General features: G+C 37.0%; 1 protein-coding gene across 1 annotated transcript; it reads right to left on the bottom strand.

The window, feature by feature from the left end:
- Positions 1–2426: 2426 nt before the first annotated feature.
- Positions 2427–22339, bottom strand: LOC116145849 (protein SPIRRIG). The gene is made up of 19 exons (XM_031431279.1): positions 22167–22339; positions 20859–20931; positions 20664–20749; positions 20022–20157; positions 18989–19045; positions 18592–18765; positions 17083–17274; positions 16847–16912; positions 15416–15530; positions 13680–14860; positions 12717–13416; positions 12528–12630; positions 11310–12424; positions 9531–11178; positions 6375–9389; positions 5297–5605; positions 4829–5135; positions 4552–4698; positions 2427–4160 (listed from the first exon to the last, which is right to left on the bottom strand). Exons 1-19 carry the CDS (start codon positions 22328–22330, stop codon positions 2976–2978), a joined length of 10773 nt encoding a protein of 3590 aa, XP_031287139.1. The 5' UTR covers positions 22331–22339; the 3' UTR covers positions 2427–2975.
- Positions 22340–22947: the final 608 nt, after the last annotated feature.

The raw sequence follows: 22947 nt of genomic DNA on the forward strand, positions 1-22947 counted from the left end.
ATTGTTGGTTTTATTATTTGAGAAATATTAGTATATTTTTTAATTATTTTTAGACCCCTTAAGTTTATTAATCTCAAATACCCCCAAAAAGTTTAAAAATTAACAAAAACACCCTCATCCACCCATATTTGTCAGATTCCGATGGTGGTTGCCGGAATCTATCACAACAGCCTACGAATTACCGAAACTGGCCGGTAATTCACTAATCTGGCATTTTCCAACCAGATTCCGCCGATTGTGGCAGGAATCAGACACTGTGGGTGGTGGGGGTGTTTTTGTCATTTTACAAATTTTTTATATATTAGGATGTTTAGTTAAATTAGCAAACCTAGAGGGTTTTTTTGTAAATTTTTATATTTTATCTCGTAATACTCCCCTATTCAACTACCCAATATTATTCTCAAAATCCTATCCAAAATAATAAAACAAACAAACCAATATTTGAGTTTATTATAATAAAAAATCTGTTTATTCTTTAATAATTATATATTGTGTTATTTTTGTAAAAGATAACAATGGAAATAGAAGAAAAACCTTTAAAAGGTGTTTCAAAAAATAAAAAAGTGGGTGCTAATAATTTCACTCTACAATTAATTACATTGTCATTACTTAGATTTCGTGTAAAAATGTTTTTCCCTTCTAATTTGAGGAAACTAGCGCACAAATATTAAATAGAGGTTTTATTAGTTAAATATAAATTATACAAGAGTTAAAATGATATTTTTAATAACAATAATACTATTCATACAAAGTTTAGATCCCAAAATTGTATCTCAAACTATATAGTTGTTTAAGTGTCAACATAACATTTATTATAGAATTATGGAGTAAGTGAGTAATTTCCTTATAATCCATATAATACTAATACATACATAAATATGACGTTGGGATGTTGTATTAATCACCTACAGAGATTAGTCAAAGTATGCATAAACTGATTAGACACCCTGTTTCAAAAACTTGTGAGAAAGCGTTTTCATGTCAAACTTACGGATGGTCTTTGGTTGGTTTAATCTTGAAAAGTGTAAGGGCAATATGAATGAAAACTTGTTTTTGGTCTTTTAATTCTATTATTTTGTAAAATGTGTAGATTATTTTGGTCTTTTAATGAATTTAGAACTTGTTTTCACAAAATAGAATAAATAAATAATACAAAATGTTCCTCCCATTTTCTTCACATTATGCATAAAATTATAATGTTTGTTTTGTAGCCCTTTAATATGATAAAGCTAATTTCCGATTCAAACCAATGAGCCAATACATGTCTATTATAAAAAGTTTACTTAAACAAATATATCAAACCCCTTTTCATTTTTGTACGTTTAAAATATAGGTTCATTATTCTAAACTTTTTAGAATAATATTTTGAAAAAAAGCAAAATTGGATGGTTATTATGATGTAGGATTTAGAAATTAACAAAAATATACCCTCTAGGTTTGTTTATTTACTAAACACCCCTATAATAAAATATTAAAAATTAACAAAAGCACCCTTACCCACCCATTAAATACCGACCACCACTGTCGGAGTCGCCGTATCGGCGCACGACCGGTTGGATCTGGCCGGTCGTGCGCCACTATGGCTTTTTCCGGCCAGATCTACGACCAGATCTGGCTATTTGGTCGTCAACGACTAGCTACGGCCAAAGATCTGACCGTCAACGGCTAGATCTTTGGCCGTAGATCTGGCCAGAAAATGCTAGATCAACGCACTACTGGCCAAATCTAGCCGATAGTGCGCTATTATACAAGATTCCGGCCAACTTCCGACGGTGGTGGCTAGAATCTGGCAAATGTGGGTTACTACGATGTTTTTGTCAATTTCTAAAAAAAAAAAAATTGAGGGGTGTTTAGTTAAATTAACAAATCTATGAGGTTTAAAGTTAAATACAAATCTAGGGGCTTTAAAAAAATTAAATAATATAGAATAATATTTTGAGAATAAAGAAATAAGTGTAGTATTTTGGATAGAATTGAGAATAGAGTAGCGAAAAATTGTGTACCAAAGGAGCCCACAAATTTTAGAAAAACATTATATTTGAAATACACATAATTGAAATTATTCTTTTTTTAATATTTTCAATATTTAAAAAAAAAATGCGAAATAAACTGATTGCTCATACAAATTGATATGTTTTAATATGATTGGATAACTTTAAGTTATAGACAAATGAAATAAATTATATTAACTAATATAACAAACGACCCAGTAATATGTAACATTAGTCTAATTAAAAGAGGTTTGATGTGGTTTTCCAAAAAGCTTAGATAAGCTTAAAATTAAACAATCCCACTATAAAATAAACAGTTACAACAAACCCCAAATAATCCTTACACCCACTTTCCAACTATGCTAATTACCCAATTTGAACCTGTTCCTCTAGGTTTGATTCTCTTGCACTAATTGGGTCCCCAAAAACCAGTCATGAACAATGAATAAACTATTTATAAACTTTACTGCGTAAAAAGAATTACAGCCAAACTTTTGATCATACTCCTAACGCTCACTCATGGCACATTTTTCCGCTATACAACTTCATCACACACGGTTAGTAATTCCATCTATTTACATCAAAAACCACCACTAACGTAGTAGAGCAACGTTTTCGTTCAAAATCGGAAAACATCCTCCATTTCTATCACCCACAATACAACAAAAATAAGACCTACCTTTTCACCTTCTCAACCGGAACATTGAGACGCCCGTGTAAACACCATGGTCGGTCTCATACTAATCAGACTTTTCAAGAATAATTCATATCTGCAACAGGTTTCATTTCTCCTCGATTTTTTTCTTCTGTATTAATCCCGGGCCAGCTCTGTTGCCTTGGTTTCCCCTTTCCATGTATTATGAATACACAATTGATTTTTCCCCCCGATGAGCTTGGACTCAAAACCGATGAAGTGGTTTTGATAAATAGTCAAATAGCTGCCTGATGAGCTGAAATCATCACAAAATGTTGTTTCTCTGTTCGTCACCCCTGATTAAATGAAATTCTTAAGCTCTCATCTGGCAGCGTCCAAGACACCAAATGCCCAGCAGAATCACCACTCAGTAACTGTTTAAGGTCACTCGGGATGTGAAGGGCAGTAACTGGATGCTTATGAAACTTCAGTACTTTGTGGAGGACCAACCTGTACTCCGGTGAATTACCACCCAAATTTAAACACCCAGTCCCACTGCTACTTGACTTGCTTTGAGCGCGGACACTCTCTTCCTCGGAGCAGTGGATCATTTTCCATACCTTAACAGCTCCACTCTGGTGACCTGTCACATACCAATTTGTGTCCAGCCAATCAGAAAATGTACAACTTGTCACCGAGAGAATGGAATCAGATGGCAGTTGAGATGTGTTAATCACGGCAAGGCAGTCCCCATTGATACTCCAAATAGCAAGCAAAATTCCAGCAGCTGTCACTATTTCCCCAGTCAAGTCATTTACATAAACTGCTGAAACCGGAGCAGGGAACTCAGGGAGCTGCCTCACAAAACACAAAGCACTAAGGTCCCATATAATAACAGTGCAGTCATCAGACCCACTGACAATAAGCATGTAGGGCTGGCTAACATGAAGGCATGTAACCGTGGCTGTATGGGCACAAAGCACCTTCTCCAAATGCAAGCGTTGCAACAAACGCTGCCCAACCTTGCTGATTCTCCAAACAGAAACTAACCCATCATCAGCACCAGTGACCAAAATTTGACCATCATGGCTGACACCAACGCACTGAACCTGGTAGCCCCCATGAAGATTCTCGTGGGTAGAGAGGAGTCTGTCTTGATCATAGCTCAAAATTCTCAAGCTACGATCTGGAAAACCCCATGCTACATACTTGGTATACGTTCTAGGTTTCAGCAAAGTGTTTGACCCTGCCACAAGAACTTTCTCATGGACAGTAACAATCTGAGTGATGGAAGATGAACTCTTGCGTATTTCATGTGGAACAAGGTGGAACGAATGTTTGAGAGGATGAAGAGGAAGCTTTCTGTCAATCCGCCTTTTCACATGAGGCTTGAGGAATAGTTGCTTGGGAGTTTGCCCAAAATGGTTAATTTGTGCTAAAATGGATGCTTTCATCGCAGGATCTGTAACCGAATCTATATCCACACTTCCCTCGTATGTGTAATGATAGAAAACATTCACAGCTTCTTCAGCTTCCTGTCAATTACATAAAGGAATACATTAACCTATCAGCAGAAAAAAAAAAAAAAAAAAAAACCCTGATATATTATGTGTTGCACTGAAATAGAGACAGGGTTAAAGATTTAAACCAAGGATAAACTGAAACTTGAATTAATAAAAACTAATAAAGTAAAAATATAAAGAAAGAAGTTTCCTAGAAAAAAAAAAATATATTATCAGCATGAATGACATTATTTGCTGATATCTGACGATATGTCCATTTATTTGCCAGTGGAACACAAGCAAAGAATTACTAAACAGGAAAGAAATAAGAAAATGGAGGACATGTGACATCACAATACACTTAAACAAGTACAATTTAATCTTTCATCAAAAGCAATGAATTGAAAACAATGTTAAAACCCACCTTCCCTCTCTGTTTATAACCAAAGATGAGATCTATCCAATGATGAAGATTTTCTGAAACATAATCAGATTCCAGTGCTTCTCTATGCTTCCTTATGAACTCTCTCGCACTTCCTTTGGCCCAAGGAGGTAAGATGACATCACCAACCTAAATGACACATATGATTATGATACACTGTTCAGTATGAAATTGTGTATTCCAATTCTTGTATCAGAACATCATCAAACAAATAACAGAAAGTAGTCAACAGCATATGAAGAGTTTAACAAATACAGACCTTCTCCCCTGATTGCTTCTCTCCCAAGTCGAGATTGAACCGGTTTTCCAAAAACTCAGGCATGTAGAAGAATTCTGGAATCAATTCCTTCACATCAGATGTGTTGCCTTTTCCAGATGCGCTTGACCAAGTATCTCTAACGCTATTAAAAAGACGATCAGCATGATCAAACTGACCACCCTGAAGCTTCTGATTCTCTGCACTGAATGGTGGTAGGCGAAGAAGATAAAAGAGGACAATTCCAGCACTGGAATAATGAGAACCATAATGAAATTTGGGGACCTCAGGATCATCCCAGCTCTCATATCTGAGATAAAAGAATTATAACAAAAATGAAAGAGTAAGCAATAAAATGTATTTAATTAACAAAAAGCACTTGTAGATGATAATACATCAAGAAGCTTGGCAATAACCATTTAAAAGATTTATATAGAAATATCTACACGAAAAGAAATCATGACAACTGACCTTTTCTTAAACTCCTCTTCTCCCTCCCGTGTTTGACAACCCATTGGTTTGTCAAGCTTACGAAATGTTTTTGGATCTGACAAGTCAAGATCATCACTCTCATAGTCTTGAAGAACCCAAGGAAAGACTGGATACTGGGTCAGGTCACTGTATCCACGTCCTGCTAAGGTATTGAGATGCATGAGGTACTGGAAATTGCTAATCTCTCCATTTTGCCACCTTTTTGAGAAAGATTTAGCCATTATTTTAAAAAGACGGCTGCCCTCATTGCTTTCCTGTTTGGCTGAACCTGAAATGGTTGTGTCCAGCCTGCAAGCAAGAGAATCATTAAGTAAACAGTCTCATGCTCCAAGATACAGAAGATAAGGAAAAGCAACACCAAAGCACAGGTATGTCAACAATATATATATATATATAAAAGAAAGCCACTAACAAAGATGAGCCATGAAAGTACAAAGCATAGCATTGTTACTTTTCCAACTATACACATCACATATTACGTATGTATTAAAAATAGAGTAAAAAAAAAGCATTAAGCACGACGAGACATACACCACATTTTCACTATGCACTATATTATAATTCAATACAAAAAGTTTTCATGTCTTAGCTAATCAAAACACAAGGCACAAGTTTTAAGACTTCCATTAATCAATCGGTAAAGGTCTTTTCCACCATATGTATATGGTGAAGATGACAAGAATTGTGAGAATAAACATAATTCAATAGTTTTTTCATTTAACTGATAGGCATATTATGTCAAATTTTATTATTATTTTCTACACCAAGCCCATTCATGAGTCTAGGAAATAGCACCTCGAGCAGCAATTAACTAACCAAACCTAAGCTGCTGAAGAACTGGTTGTTAACATCCTAGCACAAACTATTACCAGTAAATATGAAAAAGAAAAAAGAAAAGGCCAATTCACTAGCCAAACCTGAGCTGCTCAAGAACTGGTCATTAACATCCTAGCACAATCTATTACCATTATATATGAAGATTAAAAAAAGGAAAGGGAGGGCAAGCGGGGACACTGCAAAAGAATTATAAAAAGACAATAGGAAGTAGATTTCATACATGCTGTTCCTTGGAAGATTCATGGCGACAAGATTCTTAAACACTTCTTCTCTCTCTTTTTTGTGAAACACCAGGAGATCATTACATCCATCCATGCTAAATATTTCCACGGCAACAGGTCGTAGCTGGTAATCACGCTTTAAAATCTCATGAACACTATTGAGCTTCCACATACGCCAGGGATGAGGTAAAGTACCACTGGTGTACACCTTCTCCTTTCCCCATGCACCGCCACTATAGGCCCATGCCCTTCCCCCAACACATGTCTTTGCTGATGCGCTCCAAGATGAAGTTGACTTGGACTGGAAGTCCGTACTGCAAGAAACATCCTTTTTTACACCTAAAGCCTGATCAATAACAGAAAGTTCATCTTCGAATTCCTTTTCACAAATGCACCCCGAGTCATCAATAAAAAAATTCTCAATTACATACAAAGAAAGTTCCCCTATCAGAAATATACCATCATGTTTATCAAGACCTACAACCCTTTCACAGTTATATCTGAATCTTATTTTCTCAAGAGGTTCCAGATAAGGTCTAATCAAATATTCACCATTATCAAGCAGTTCCTTATCTGATTTATCCTCTGTACTCCTTACTTCATCCAGTTTGACAGATGACGACTGCCTTGGAGACCCTATGTCAGATTTTTCTTGTACACTCTCTGATATTGGAACAGAAACTGAACTTGACTTGCCACCAAACTCAAGTGCTGAGTGAAGACTTGCTTCATTTATACTACTAGCTCTGTCATCATTCCAACCATTCCTAACAGAAGCTACATCTTTCACATCTTCCAGTTCTTTAAAAATTGAGTCACCATATAGCTCAGAGACAACACCTTCATGCTTTCCACTGTCAGTCAAATGATGGAAGAATGATTCAGAATCAGTATCAGATGCATCAGGACCACCTTGATTTTTTGCCTTGGACAGCTCTGCTTCAACCAAATTCAAATGTCCATCAAGGACATTTTGGATGCTATCAATTCTCAATTTGCAGCGCTCAAGCTTTTTGCGCATCCTGTATGGACCTTCAATAGGACAAAGCTGCCACTCAGGGTCTTCAGTCGCAGAAGGTTTATTCATTGGAAATATTCCCCGCTCGTGTACAAGTTGTTGGAGATGTGTTTGCCACTCACTTTCAGCATGGAGAACCCATCCATACTTATCTTGACGAACAACTCTGAGCTCAGTAGACATTGCATCACGGACCAACTCCAGCGCATATCTCCGTTCATTTACCTGCTCCCAGTGCTTCAAATCTAGTTTTGCAGTATCCTTAGATCTTCTCCCCATTTCCTTCTTGCGGCGGCCTTCCATGCCTTTTATCCTCACTCCAGGAAATTTTGCTGATCCAGATATATACTGTACCCACATAATGGCAGCACACTGTTCCAACACTTTATTGACTGTCTGTTCAGAGTTCTGAAGCCAATCAAGGAAAGCAGATAAACTTCCAGTCAATAATTTGTCAAAACCACCATGTAATACATCCTGTTGCTGTCCTTGATTCGGTTTTGAGACAAGCAAGTCTTCGACTGCAGCCCTGCGATGGACCAGCAAATACTTCACTAAATCAACTGCCATGTTCTGTACATTTTGCCTTTGATCATGGAGAAGGGATATTAAATTCACACAAAGACAGCAATTTAGATCAGTATCAAGATTGTTGGGACAGAATATAATTCTTCTGTGAGCAACTAATAACTGTAAAATTGTGTAGATATCAACTGCTGAATCTTCTTGTGAAAAGCTTGACGATGATTTCCGCTTAGGTTCAATAAGTACACCTAAGCTAGCGAGGAGATCATCTTCTCCAATGGTGGCCAAGAATGATGGAAGGAAGCAATACAATATCATTCGATTTGTGTTCTTTAAAATTGAATGTATATAAGCATCAAGTTGCTTGCTTCCTCTTCCAATAGACAAAAGACCTTTTCCGCCAGGAGATGCTTCTTCAATTCGGCCATCTTTATTTGCCAACTGTAACATCGATAGCAAGAACTCTAATGTCTTTAGTACACCAGCTGGCTGAGGAAAAGCACCCATATATACACGATCCACTATCATCCAGCACAAAGCATCTAAGTTTGAAGACCAACGGCTCTTATCTAGCTTTTTCTCATCTTCTTCATCATCACGCAACAGACGCCTTTCAAGAAAGTTAATCAGTCTACTAAGGCACAAACCCTGAAAAACTAACACCGATTCAGCATCAATGTACAAAGGAACCGCCTCCAAAATGCTCTCTGCAACCTGTGCTGCTTTCATTTGCTCAGTCATAAAATCAGAAAGAACTTCTGCCATAAAATCTAACACAGCAGTTGCTCCAGCAGAACAAGGACCACCACCATAGCCTGAATCATCTATTTCAAGGAGAAGGCTTGGACTAACTGCAAAAAATGTATTGGCAGCAGAGGCTCCTTGAGAACTAGACTTCAAGTCTGAAGATGGATCAAACTCGGCAACAGACACAGAAGACTCCATGGAAGGAGTGGCAACTAAGGGCGTTTTAGATTCATTGTGGTTTGAACTTAACCAAGAAGTCAGTGCAATAACTGGAGCAGAAGAGGGTGTAAATGGAACTCTGGAATTAGATTTCTCGGATAAAATGGGAGAATCTAGCAAAGTGAGAGATGCAGAGCTCTGGGAATCTGTTGGTTGAACAGGATCCATAGCACCTTTAATGTTACGGATGCTGGAATCATTGGAGCTTGAGGCGACAGAGTCCTGGTCAACGTTATTGTTTGATTCCTGCTGGGCCATGTTAACCTTGACCTCTACTTTATCATCAGCTATATAATTGGAGTTTGCAAGCATATCTTCAGAACTTGTACTTGCCTGCCCTTGGGGGAAGCTTCCAAGACTAACGGAGGTTTTCAGAGACTGCTCCTGCTCTTGAGGCAAGCTAGAAAATGTATTTTGAGAACTACTGGTATCATCGGAGTCATTAACATTCTTTTCTTCTGTCCTTTCTGAAAGAGCTTTTGCCATTTTCACTGCATATGCAGCCCTGCAAGACACAATAAATTAGTTCATTTAAACAAGCAAGCATAAACCTGAGACAGAGTAACATGATTCATAAAAATTTAAGAAACCAGATTGCAGAGAACTTTCTGGAAAAATACAAATTAGTTGGCACGTCAACACAGACCTAATACAAGAAAAATACAGGTCAACACAGCTTTCAAGAAATTCAGCACGCCTGCAGACAGCAGAGAATGGGGGGCACATCTTTGCCAGGTCAACCATGAACCGCAAGACTGAGGTCGCAGCAGCAGGAGCTGATGCTTCCCCACCCATTAAACGTGCTGCATATGTCTTATGCATCAGGGCTTCACCCTGAAGTTCTCCAGCCATATCCGTATCTCCCTCCACAAGTTCGGCCACAAGACCAGCACCCACCTGGGAAAGATTTCCAGTTTGGTGGGCAAGCATTGACTGAATACTCAACCTATCAAAAGTGGATTTTGCCATAGCAATCACAGACTCTAGCAGTTCTACAAATTTCAACTCCACATAACTTCCATCACTTGGCATCAGGGCATGAAAGTCTAGCATACGCACTTCCGGTAGTCTTGGGTAAACAGGTTTACCAAATATTAGACAGAATAAAATGTAATATATATCCGGGGAATCATAGAAACTTTGAAGTACCCGCACCAAACCTTGATAACCTCCACTAGTGCGGAATTTTAGAGCAAATGTGGGGGAAGAAGCAAGGCACACGCCAAGCAGAGTCATGATCCATCTCATACTCGTAGGATGAACAGCTTCATCAAGAAAATATGTTATTAATTTGGATGAAACAATCTTATGCCACTGCTCAAGCAATTCTTCTGATTTTATGGTTACTTGAAGATCAATAAGCATCTCCAACAGCATATTCCTTACAATTACGTGTTTCCCCATTGACTCTCGCATTATCTGACGCTGTGACTTCAGTTCAGGTGGATCAAATGTCATAATAACAAATCTAACCACATGTTCAAGTTCAGAGACCAAAAAACCATCTTCCAAAATGACACCAAGCAGTACGACCAATTTTTCCAAAACAGGAACTTCAACATCACCCCGCTGTAGAGTCACAAGTAGGTGTTGAACAAGGTTAATCCGGCGAAGAACTGTGAGGTTATGATTTCTGTACCAGTGCATGGACACAAGATGCTCAAGAAAACCAAGCAATGCAATTTGAATGGAAACTGGGGCTGTAACCCACAATGTCCAGTCCAACAAGACATGCTCAACCATATCTGCATTAGACAAGACAATGCAATTTGAAGTTTCAACTGGCATATCAATATTTTCAAGCTCAGAAATATGACTAAATGAATCTTTTTGTGCAGAAAAGTTATCCATATCTCCAAAAGATCCAAGTGCCGAAATTTCGTCCCGAAATTTTGACAAACTAAGTTCCTCAAAGCTAGCTTCTGGAGTACTTGCCGGAGGTGACAATGTACGATTAACTACAAGCTTCTTTGGTTCCAAAAATGAGGCTTCACATGCAGCAATCTGGAAAAAGATCTCAAGAGATTGCATATCAAATAATGACATTCTACGACGTAGAAAGAGAGAGAGTAAATGGTAGCCCCTGCATGTTTGCATGTCTCTCACATTCTGAGGATTTTGCTGAAGTGCACAAGCAAGCAACGACAGGGCCATGTGAAGCATATCCCTGGTTTCAGCTGCTTCAACAAGAGTGAGGATAACAGTTACCCCGCCAACAGGACGAATGGTATCACCAATCAAGCTCTGCCTACAGATGTAGATATCCCCATGAAGACGTCCAAAGCGTGGTATACCTACCACAACAAAGAGACAAAATTATAAGAGAGATACAAAGGATTAAAGAACAATTCTTCACACAAAATCAGATTCCAATAGCTTTGAGTAAAGTTTTTAAATGCATTAATGAAATAAAGTGGTTGCATACCCCCTATAGGAGAAGCGGCAGCAGACATAGGATCAACCAGATTAAGCATGGAAAAAGAACCAGATGCTCGAATAGCTTCTGTACATGTTCCATCAAATGCAAATATAAGTTTCTTCCCAGATAGCTGTAATGAAAGGTTTCCTAGTCTCTCCAAATCCCAAACAATCCCACTACCATCTGCCTTGGAATCCCCCTGCTTGCTGGCAGTGTCAATCTTCTGTGTGTTAGAAGCCAAACTCAATTCAGCATCTAAGGAATCTAGGATGGCCATACTACCACCACCACAAGCTTGGTTAGGCACAAAACGCAGAAGATCTGAATCTTGGAAGAGCCCTCTGTATCCTCTACCAAGAATGTACATGAAACAAATGCATCCTGATGTGAGAACCTCCTCGAAAAGATAGCAAGAGCGAAGTTTCCACGTAAGGTCACTAACTCTTGCACAAGTAACCGGAGTCCCAATTGTTACCTGCAAAGGTTTTCCAATTGGTGACGGAGAATAACCTAATTTTCCTGTGTGCCTAAGCTTTCCATTGAGATACACATAAGCAACACTAGCTTGAAAAAGTCCAGCTAGAGCATTTGGCTTACTATGAACAACAGCAAGGTGATGCCACCTGCCTTCTTCCAATTCTAATCCAGAAAATGACAAAGAGGAAGAGTTGCTAGTTGAAAGGGTTAGTACACCATCCTCCTGCAGAAAAAGTTCTGCATAGAAAGTGTTTCCATTATTAGCAGCACCTACAGAAAATAAACGGATCATCTGCCGTTCGGACTGCTGCCCACTAGAGCCACTTCGCCGCTTAGAACTCCCAACTTTGGACAGTTCCATTTCCTTTGATTGTGATTTCAACAAATTTCGAAACTGAAACCAACATACAAAGGAATATCCAGCAGCAGGAGGCCAAGATCTTTCTCCCAGAGACACCTGAATAGAAGCGTGTCCAATCTTGCTCATATCCATCTCTACAAATGGTGCTAGAGAAACATCTTCTGAGGCCATATCTTCCATAAGAATTAATCTCTCCATCATATCCACAATAATATGGCCTGAGTTCATCAGTCTCATTTGTAGAACATATCTTACTAGCATCCGGAGTTCTGATGCAGACAACCTATCACAAAAGTTATAATATGTTTAAATATAACAGAGATCAAAGAAATTAGTGAAATGGATTAGGCAGATATTATAATCACTGAATACAGCCAAAATCCTACCGATATGCCCCAAGAACTTCCACAATCTTCAAAGCATAAGAAAGTATTGGAGATGAACCCAAAAGAAACGGGTGAACTGTCTCTAGTAGAAGTTCCACACATCCTAAATAGATCCAGAGAAAGCAATAGTAAGAAAACAAACCACAATTTGGTAAAATTTAGAGAGAGGCTAGGAGATGAATTTCTCACCTACAGAGGTAAGGCTTTCCTGATTGAAAGGACCAGCACGAGCTAGCCTATCGATGAGGTTAAGCACTTCTAACTGCACCTTCGGAGTAAAAAGCAACAATGAACGGATTAAAACTTTGAGAGCACCAGCATTGTACACTCGTTCCTTCTCGGGATTACATAAACCAGAAGGGGTAGTTAACAGAAAACAAGACGACTCAGATTCAACCACATCAGATGATGTACCATTCTCAGATGTCAAGAAAGGTGGAAGCACAATTTCAAGAGCAAGTTCCAACAACAACTGTATAACTTGCTTTTCACACTCAACAGATAACAGACCAGATTCGGATAAAAGATCATAAAAAGTTTGGGATGATATGATAGAATGTAACTTCATTCTATTAACAGTATTATCAAGCACTCCAACCGTCATCAAGCGCAATAAATATGTAAACTCCTTGATATAAACCATTAAAAAAGATTCATCTGGATGTCCTTCTTCACCTTGAAAACTTTGAAGCATGGTTAGCAGAAGAGAAAACCCAGTGAATTCGCCAAAAACCCTTTGGGCGGAATTGTTAACTCCCAATATACGCCACAATGCTCCCATTGTATCACATTTGGCATCACTTTGAAGCCTGTACTGATGTCCTAAAGCACTAGTAACCATTCCACCTTTTAGAACTTCAACAAGTGCACCTAATTCTTCTGGATGGGCCTGGTAAAAGAAACAATCCAATGATATTTTGTGACACTGAGTGTAGACAATAAAGCTATAGACAAGTATCGGTATATGATTATCTATCCGTAAGCATGAAAAGATCAATTACTTTCAAAGTTACACCACTAAAAGTTATGGTTGAGATTGCTTAGTACTAAAATAATTATATTTCAAAAAGAATTAAGGAGAAAAGACAAAATTCTTAGAGCTGAGCTCCATCAAAATATGAAACTGTAAGGCAAATGTAAATAACCCAATACCTGGTTGACATCTTCAGTGATCAAACATGACAATATACGAAGAACACCAGTACGATGGATATTAGACACCAAAAAAGGAAGAAGAGTGGTCACACCGTTGGCTGATCTAAATGTTGTTTGATTAGCTTCAGCTTTCTTCACCAAAGAGACCATACAATCCCATGCAACAGCAATTGTACCCTCAACTTCAAAAATAGGAAACTTCTCTGAAACAGAATCTAAAAGCTTGGGCGAAGAAATAATAGTATCCTTACTATCCATGTGTTTCTTGAAGCTACTTGAGCTGGATTTTCTCTCCAACTGACCAGGGTTACCATTATGTTGGTCTGGACCCAGAAGAAACTTGTGCTGCTTCAGTTCATCTATCAGAACTTCCAGCACACCAACCTCCCGGAGGACTTTCTTGTACTGTTGATCAAAGGATAGGAGCTTTACAAAGAAGGAAAGTATAGTCTGCTTTAGCTCAGATGTTATTGGTTGTTGAAGCAAGCAACAAAGTGAGAGCAATTCTTGCTCAGGAACACAATTCACAACAGTCACAGCATATTCAAGAATTTTCAAGATTATCTCTTGCAATGATGGAGGAAAATTAGCCATGTTTAGGATAAAAAGAGGAACTGTCCGTACTTGCTGGCACAACTTATAGTTTTCAATGTGACTAGAGAATATTTTAAACATTCTATTTAACACTTCTGCCTGCACTTCTCTTTTGCCTGCCTTGAGAAGAATGTCCTGCAACATTTGGATTGCCTCGAGGTCTTTCACTTTACCATTTCCCTGTTCCCACATTTCTTCACCAAACCGGTCAGCAGAAGCTGTACGACTTCTGCTATGACCACTACCCTTGGATTGAGAAGACTTAGATCCTTTGCCTCCAGAAGATCCTGTAGGTTCCGTAGGACCAGTTTGAGCTAAATTCACGAGGACATCAAGCAGCCTAGACAGTGTGGGTGAAAGATGTTGCAGTGAAGGATCCTCTTCCTCTCCTATAAAGTCCTGTCTCTCATCATGCAATGCTTGAGAACCTTCTGATACAAATTTTTTACTGGAAGGAGACTTAGAATAAGTAGACTCAATCGCCTGCTTTTGTGGCAAGGAAGCCAGAATTAGTGCAAATTGAACAAGGAACTGATAACCATGGGCATTATGTATATCCTCTCTGAGCCTCACACCACCAGCCTCTACAAGCAAAATTGTATAAAATTAGCAGAGTAAAACAAAATTTTAAACAAAGCTACAAGCTGTAAGAAAAGAAAAAATCTACAATCAGCAGGGAAAGAAGAATATTTATATTGAAGAAATTACGAAAAAAAATTAAAAAAAAAAAAAAAACCATGATTTGGGAGGACTTTTGAAAATAACTCATCTTGACATTTTCTGCACATCTGGCTAAATTTTGAAACATTAAACAAAAATACCCCTGGAATTGAAAGCGATTTTGCCATGCTCTCATTGAGTATGTCAAGCGACATGGTAAAATAAGATGCAAGTAGGAGCACCTCAACACACTCAATAGCAGTCGGCATACTTGACACACTTAATAGCCATGTCGTTGAGCATGTAAAGCACCCCACTCAGTTGTTTTCAAAAAAATTTGAAGGTGTTACCTTTGACAAAAGCCCTCATATTATAGTTATGTGTGCTACTATCCCTTATTTATTTCAAGAGGAAATAAGATTACTCCTCTTAATGATTCTTCTTAGACAACCTAACAGGGAAAGATAAGAGCCAATTACCAGGTCTGTATGACAATTCCACACATTCAAGTAACAAGTCCACAATGCCCATAGTGTAGGCAGAGTCGCCACAATCTGGATTAAAATCTTTAACAGCCATTAACAGAACTTTTATCTGCATGTGGAGACAACATTCACTGGGTAAGATATTTTCAATAAATGATGAACAGATCATAAACCAAGCCAATAATCACAATGAAGGAACTTAAAGAAGCACATTAAAGAAACCCTGAAAGATAATTTTGATAAAAAGAAAAATGTCTGACGTCTTTAACATGGCTAGCATTAGAGCTCCACATATCAAATAAAAGGGGGCTGGAGAAGTGAGCATTATTAACAGTCAAATGTTGAAAAGCAGGCCATAAGAACATTAGCCTAATAGCTGCGCCTCAAAGAACTAATCTTGTGTTTGCCTTAAAATAAGAGACATAAACCCGATACAGAATTTACATGTTATACCTTAGGCCTCTCACTGATTAAGGAATATAAGTGACTATCATAAATGTTATTCCTCAAACACAGGTTATAATGGCATACAAACACCAACAAGTATGCAGTTTGCAGCACTTCTCACGATGCATCAGAAGCCAGGCAGGCTTTCATTAATCACCTCATCAGAGGGAGAGGGGGTGATTTAGATACAGATATACTACTTCTACTGTTTAATACAAGACATTCAGTACACCTAAACTGTGAATGAGCAAGATAATCCTACTAGCATTGCCTTCCATCATGTCTTTTGACTCTTTTCTACATCTATGCCCTAACTATCTACATCCCAATAGTTTTTTAAAAGTACTCACAAGATTACCAAATAAAATACAAAATAAAGAATGAAGTACGAAATCATTGCAGGAGATGCCATCATTTCTGTATCCAAACACCAGTTTATAATTTTTCAAAATCAGGGATACAATCATAAAAGACACAGAGAACCAATATACCAAGTCCAGTTTAAAGAATCAAATTAGTGAACTTGATTTCAAGAAATGGTATTATAAGAACTAAGAAAATTTTCTAAGAAATATTAGGCAAGATAATTACTCTGGTTAACAGCAATGAATGCCACTTCAAATAAAATACAAATTCAAAACTAAGTTTAAGGTTTACATGGTCGATCTCCACCAACTGTTTACTTGTAAATATGAAAGAACAACTATTAAAAGCAAAGCTACACAAATTATAAACCTAAATGTACTCAGACTCAAAACTTAATCATCATGAAAAAAACAGTTTAGATCCTAGTAATCAATTATATAGGATATACGGAATACCACAAAGTGAACCAATGATTCTAGACCCTCTACTATATTAGTCTCCCACAATAGTTTATCAAGAGCAACCCAATTTCAGACATGCTTCTAAACATTTATGTTATGGCATACCAGATGATTAATTTTTTCCTTTTGATAAGAAACAAGAAAAGATTACCAAATGATGTTTGCGTATATATTTGGCAGTGCTTCCATTGTCATTGACCAAAAGAAGACCCAGTATCTGAAAAACAACCGAAAAGTAACAAAAATTCAACTATCAGACCATGAACCTTATTTACATTTTATCATGTGGCATATAAAGAATAAAGCATTTTCCTAATCAAAAATATATTAATTAAGAATAAAGCATTTAAATTGAGTGCATTGTGTAAGAATGTACAATAAACTCACCTGCATTGCATGTCTATGAAGCTGTAAGCTGTGCAGTGGAACATGACCTTCCTTATAACGAGAGAATACAGTTAAAGAACCATTGGTAACCATCTGAAACAGCAACTGAAGTGAATCATCCTCGATCAAACTCTGTGCCGCTGAAGGGTGGCTTGCCAATGCTTTCATAATATGGACAACACTGCCCTCTACCTGCATGACCAAAATGTAAAATAAATTAAAACCAAAAGGCATGGTTCCAGTTAATGGCAATCAGTAGTTACAATTGCTGAATTATTCAAACATCTATATTGGCAATGGCCAATTTCAAGTTATACAGGGATTTGGAAGTCGATACCCATAATAAAAGAACAATTACTAGATAAACGTATAAAAATTACCCAGCTAGAAGCTAGCAAATTAAGTTCTTGAATAATTAAGGTAATACATGACTTTTCTTATGCAGAAAGGAGAACAAAAAAAGACAATTATGCCCATAATAAAAGAACTATTACTAGAGAAACTCATAAAAAATATCCAACAAGAAGCAAGCAAATTAGGTTCTTGAATAAGTAAGAAGTTACATGACTCTTCTTATCAGAGAACTGATTACACATAACTCTTAGCGCAAAGAGATACTTTCTTAACTACCTCTTAACTCCGAAAAACAGTTACAAATTATCTAATTATAAAGAAACAGACTATACATATAATTTGATAAGCCTGACTTGCAGGCAATGCAAGTGGTTAAAGTCAAATAAACTTCCAAGTAACTGAACTTAGGCAGTAGTAGTTCAACGCTTTCTCTGAGCAAATTATAGATTTTTTCATATATAAGAGAAACTAACATCATTGTTAATTTGCTATAGAGGAACATATTGTTGACACTTCCAACAATTAACATTAAGGTTGAGTTGAGGCTGCACCTAAAGCCCAAACTCACGAGAGACCAGGTCATTGGCTTCTAAAAGAGTAATTGGTGTGCAGTTTGCTGACTTAAGGAACATCTATGTCTAAGAACAACCCAATTAAGGAGCATTATTCAACACACCAGATGATTAAAAATAAGCCAGAACTCAGGAGTACAATCATATGCAATATGCCTTAATTCAAAATCTGCACGAGATATATCTCATTTTTCATTCGGGAACCATTCTGTCTTCCTCATTTCATAAAAATATAGTTAAGACACAGCAGCTTACAACACATTACTCCTGAGGATTAAAGAGAGCCTTTAGTTCCGTATTATTGCACTCTAAATGATAGAAAAGCTTCAGCTTAAAAAGATACCCTAAAGAATTGAGGCGAAAATTATTGTGAAGATGTCCCAAAGGAAACAAATACGTTTAAACAGACAATTTGTACTTTTTTAAGAAAGCTTAAAAGTATCAAAAATATCACAGATTATGCAAAATAACAACAATGAATCCACAAAAAACATTGCTCCAGATAAAGTTTGCAGTTTATACATTGGCATAAACTTGTTTAGGGTACATGGCATTAATCAGAAGGGCATGAAATGAACACTACCTCAAGCCGGCGAGCTTGCCCATCATCATTGCAATTCTTTTCAGCTAGCAATGACTCTTCAAAATCAGTAGTCTTTTGCTTTTGATCATCTTCATCAGGAGTCAAAAGGGCATTGAGAATATGTATGAGACAGCAAAATATCCCAGAATCAAGAAGAGATTGTTTATCAATAGGCTGTGAACAAAAAATAATAAAATAATCATATTTCTATATGGTCACAACATCAAATAAAATAGAGGAATGACATCATGTGCACTTATATCTATAATTCTTTCTGGTTTATGCTACACCAACTAGGAAAAATCTGCAACTACATCGGCCAAATAACTTCATTGTTACTCAAATTTGCATTACTTAGATAATTCAAACTAGGAAATATAATGATATGAAAACATACCCCAGATACAAGAACTTCTACTGCAGTTAACAAATTTGAACCAGGAGTGATGCCCTCCTGTAGAAGAATACACATGAATAAAATTTCAAATAACAAATCATCTGCAAAGATATGGAAAAGGGCAATATTAAGATCCAATAGGCTTTTACCAAACCCAAGAATTGGGCTTAGTGGTAAACGCCCTTGGTTTTAGCAAAAAAATATAAATCCCCTTGGAAGCACCTACTAAGTTATTCCCTCTGTTTGTTTCATTATTTTCCCACTATCCTAACCAATCCTATCAAAATACATCTTTGTCTTAATATTCAAAATTCTCTTAAAAATTCAATCATATTCTATTCAACTCAAAACATTAACAATTACCTTTCTCAATAAAAGTTTTAATATTAACAAAAACACCTCCACCCACCCAAGCCACTATCACCCGCTAGCAGCCGCCACCGCCACGGTTGTAACGACGCACGACTGACTAGATTTGGCCCATCGTGCACCAATCTATCCATTTCCAACCAGATCTACGACCAAACGACGGCCAGATATCTTGGCTATCGTTTGGCCATCAACGGCCAAATCTATAGTCGTAGATCTGGTCGTTTCCAGCCAGATTTGGCCTTTTCCAACCAGATCCAGCCAGTCGTGCACCATCGCACTACTTCCGGCCACCGCTCGGCGATGATAGTCGGTAGCCAACAATAGTTGAGTGGGTGGGGGTGTTTTTGTCAATTTATAAACTTTTATTGTGAGGGGTGTGTAGTTAAATTAACAAACCTAGGAGGTTAAAAAATAGTCTAAATATTTTCCAAAAATCTACTAAAAACATTCTCAGAATCCTATCTTATTTTCCAAAAATCCTATACATAATAGAATACTATTCTAAAAAACTAAACAAACAAAGCCATTATATCCTAGAAGTTTCCTAGCCACCAAGGTTGAAAGTTCTGGAAGTAGACCATAGTTTAGAACTTGATTAACATGTAGAGAAGGTTGCGAGATTTCTGGGTATTACAAAATTAAAAGGATCAAACACACTTACCTTTGTGACCTCCGAAAAAAATCTTAAAACTTTTGTTACATCCAGTGATCTTGTTTTGCTGCTGATTTTTAACTTCTCAATATCAGTTACAAATGCTCTTCCCACAACAAAAGAGAATATATGTGTTTCAACTAACCTGTAATTCATCAAAGTTGGTCAAAGTCTTCACAATTAGGGAAAATACAGAGCACAGCAACCTCATCTAAAAAAACAAATGCCAGCTAACAAATTTCTAACATGCACTGGATGCAGCAGGAATGACATTCAATAAAGAAGTGAAAAAACTGATTCTATCAAAGTGGAACCAAGCAAATACTATATAGCAGTTGGACACGAGGAGTTTTCTGAGTGTAATCCTACACAATAAGTTAATATAAGACTTAAAGAACAAATAATATACCAAGTTTAAGTCCACGTAACTTGAAGAAATATTAAGAAGAACACCGACTACATAAAAAACTTGAATTGTAAATGCACAATATTATTGCTATTTTTGTCTTGAAGAATAAATAACTCCTCAAAACTATTAAAAAAATCTCAAAATCAACAGTACACTACAACCATGAGAATCTGATATCACACCACATGATTGGACCAAAAAGTTCAAAGGAGCATGTCAAACATGGAAAATGATGTTCTTACATGGTAACTAATTGAGCTACATTAGAATGCTGCTTTACTAATCTACAAAAAGCATCCACAGTCAAATTCAAGGCGGCTTCTTTCTCCTGCATGCACAAAGAAAGACATTAGGGCTAAGAAATGTCTAGAAGCAATGAGTAATAGCATCCTAAGTACTAAACGTAATAAAACAATTTAGTACGGGAAGGCATCAACCTTTTCCGAGCTGGATGAACGGAATTCTTCCCAAAATCTCTTGAAGTCCAATTCCAATTCATGTTTGTCTCTGCTATCAGAGGAAAAAAGAAATGAGGAAAATGAGGAGAGAAAGGTCACAGAAGAGTGTTAAGGCATGACTGAATATGACTATCAATCAAATTACAAGAAGCAGTCATATTATCCCCACTTTTCTTTGGCATTTCCTGTAAAATGTGAAGAACAAGAAGCACAAATTGGAGCAAATTGCTCATAGCAGTAAGCCCTAATATTAAGTTTAGACAGAAATAAGCTGACCAGAAGATACAAATAAAAGGTGACGAAACAAAAACCTTATAAACAAGAAAAAACAAATAACTACATCAATATCAAAATTCAAGTACAAAAAATCTGAATGCTAACCCTTATTAGAAGCCTAATACAACTAATTATCACTTCTCAACCTGCAGTATCTCAAATTTTTCCACCATCCTACCACTTCATCTTCTTCAAGTCTTTCATCCATCAAAAACCATAATGTATATCTCATCCTTCTTCCCAAATGCAATATAGCTGGAGATACAACGTGATTGGTTTTCAAAGAAAAAAAAGGGCAACAGATTCATAATCCATGTATCATTACCAGACATGACTTTTGGTTGACTTTCAAACTTGAGCCACATGGGAATCTTCATTAAAGAAACAGGTCCAAAAGTTGATCCCTGTCAATAAACTAATTACTAAAGTAGGCCCAACCATTGCACAAGATTTTGTCAAATGCAATTTAAGTAGCATCCAACAAATTGCTGCAACTATCTTACCCTCAAAGAAAAGACCATTAACACTTTGTACAAAGATCACCGGGACATCTTGAAAAACTTCCATGTGAATACCCCATATGATACAACAGAAAACAAGTACCAAAGAGCTATTAGATACTCATTTAACAATCCTACCACTTAGTAGACCCAGAAAAAAGTTTTAAAACCTCAGAAACAAGGAACCATCTCTAGCTAAATTCTACTTCAGATGTTCTCATGAAGCTCATCTACTCAAAAATTACAAAAAACCTAACCCTTCTCAATCCAAAACTATATCCATAATCTCCAAACTATTATCAATAGTAATCGAGCAATTAAAAACAACCAAAAAAACTAAATTCAGAACAGATTAATAATAAGCGCGGTCAACGCACTTAAAATTTGAAAATAACAATATATTAAAGAAAAAAACAAATGTACTACTGAAAAACGTACGAGTTGCACAAATTTAATCATATAGTGCAAGAAAAAACATAAAGGAATAAAAAATTAAAGAAACGGAACGGACCTTGCAGGAGACGAAGCGTAGTCTTGAAGAACAGCGCAGGCATTGTTTTCGCGATTGGACAAAGGAGGAGAAGAAGCAGTGGCTGTTGTAGTAGCAGCAGTTGACGGAGATTGAGCTAAACCGACCTTTTCCTTTATGTCCTTAAGCAATGATACCCATTTCATCGTTTATCCTTCCGATTTGCTCATCCGACGATCAATGAAACACCTCTATCACCAGATCCCTACCTTCTAGAACCAATCTAGAAGGATCTCATCTCATTCCGACCGCGGTTCCTCCTAATTTACGTTCCCAAACACACCCCGAAAATTCGATATTAAATAAAATTTGATACAGCTGAAAAATGTATACCAAGAATTGATCCAAAGTTAGAGAAGAGCAAGATCTAGCAAATTGATTTAAATTCTTGGTGTCCGATCTGTGTCTGCTGCTCTTCTCTGTTAATTTTCTTTTTTTTTTTCTGTATAATTTTTTTTTTTTAAATTTGAAGTATTATGTTTTTTGTCAGAGATTTTTTATTTTTTTTTTGGCAGAACCCTAAAAAAGAGGAGATTTAACACGCTGAAACGCGACTTCGGTTGAGAAAGAAAGGCGAAATAATTACGAAGAGAAACGAAAAGCAAAAATCTTTCTCTTTCTCTCTCTATCTTCTTTCTTTCTTTCTTTCTCCTCTTCTATTTTTCTCTGTTGTTGTTTTTGGACGGCCTCTCCGCGCCTTGTTTCTCGTTCTATATCTTACAATCTTAGAGATTATTTTCTCTCTCCTGGAAAAAATAAATAA

The sequence above is a fragment of the Pistacia vera genome, unplaced genomic scaffold (assembly GCF_008641045.1).
Source record: "Pistacia vera cultivar Batoury unplaced genomic scaffold, PisVer_v2 Contig468, whole genome shotgun sequence".
NCBI classification, from domain to species: Eukaryota; Viridiplantae; Streptophyta; class Magnoliopsida; order Sapindales; family Anacardiaceae; genus Pistacia; species Pistacia vera.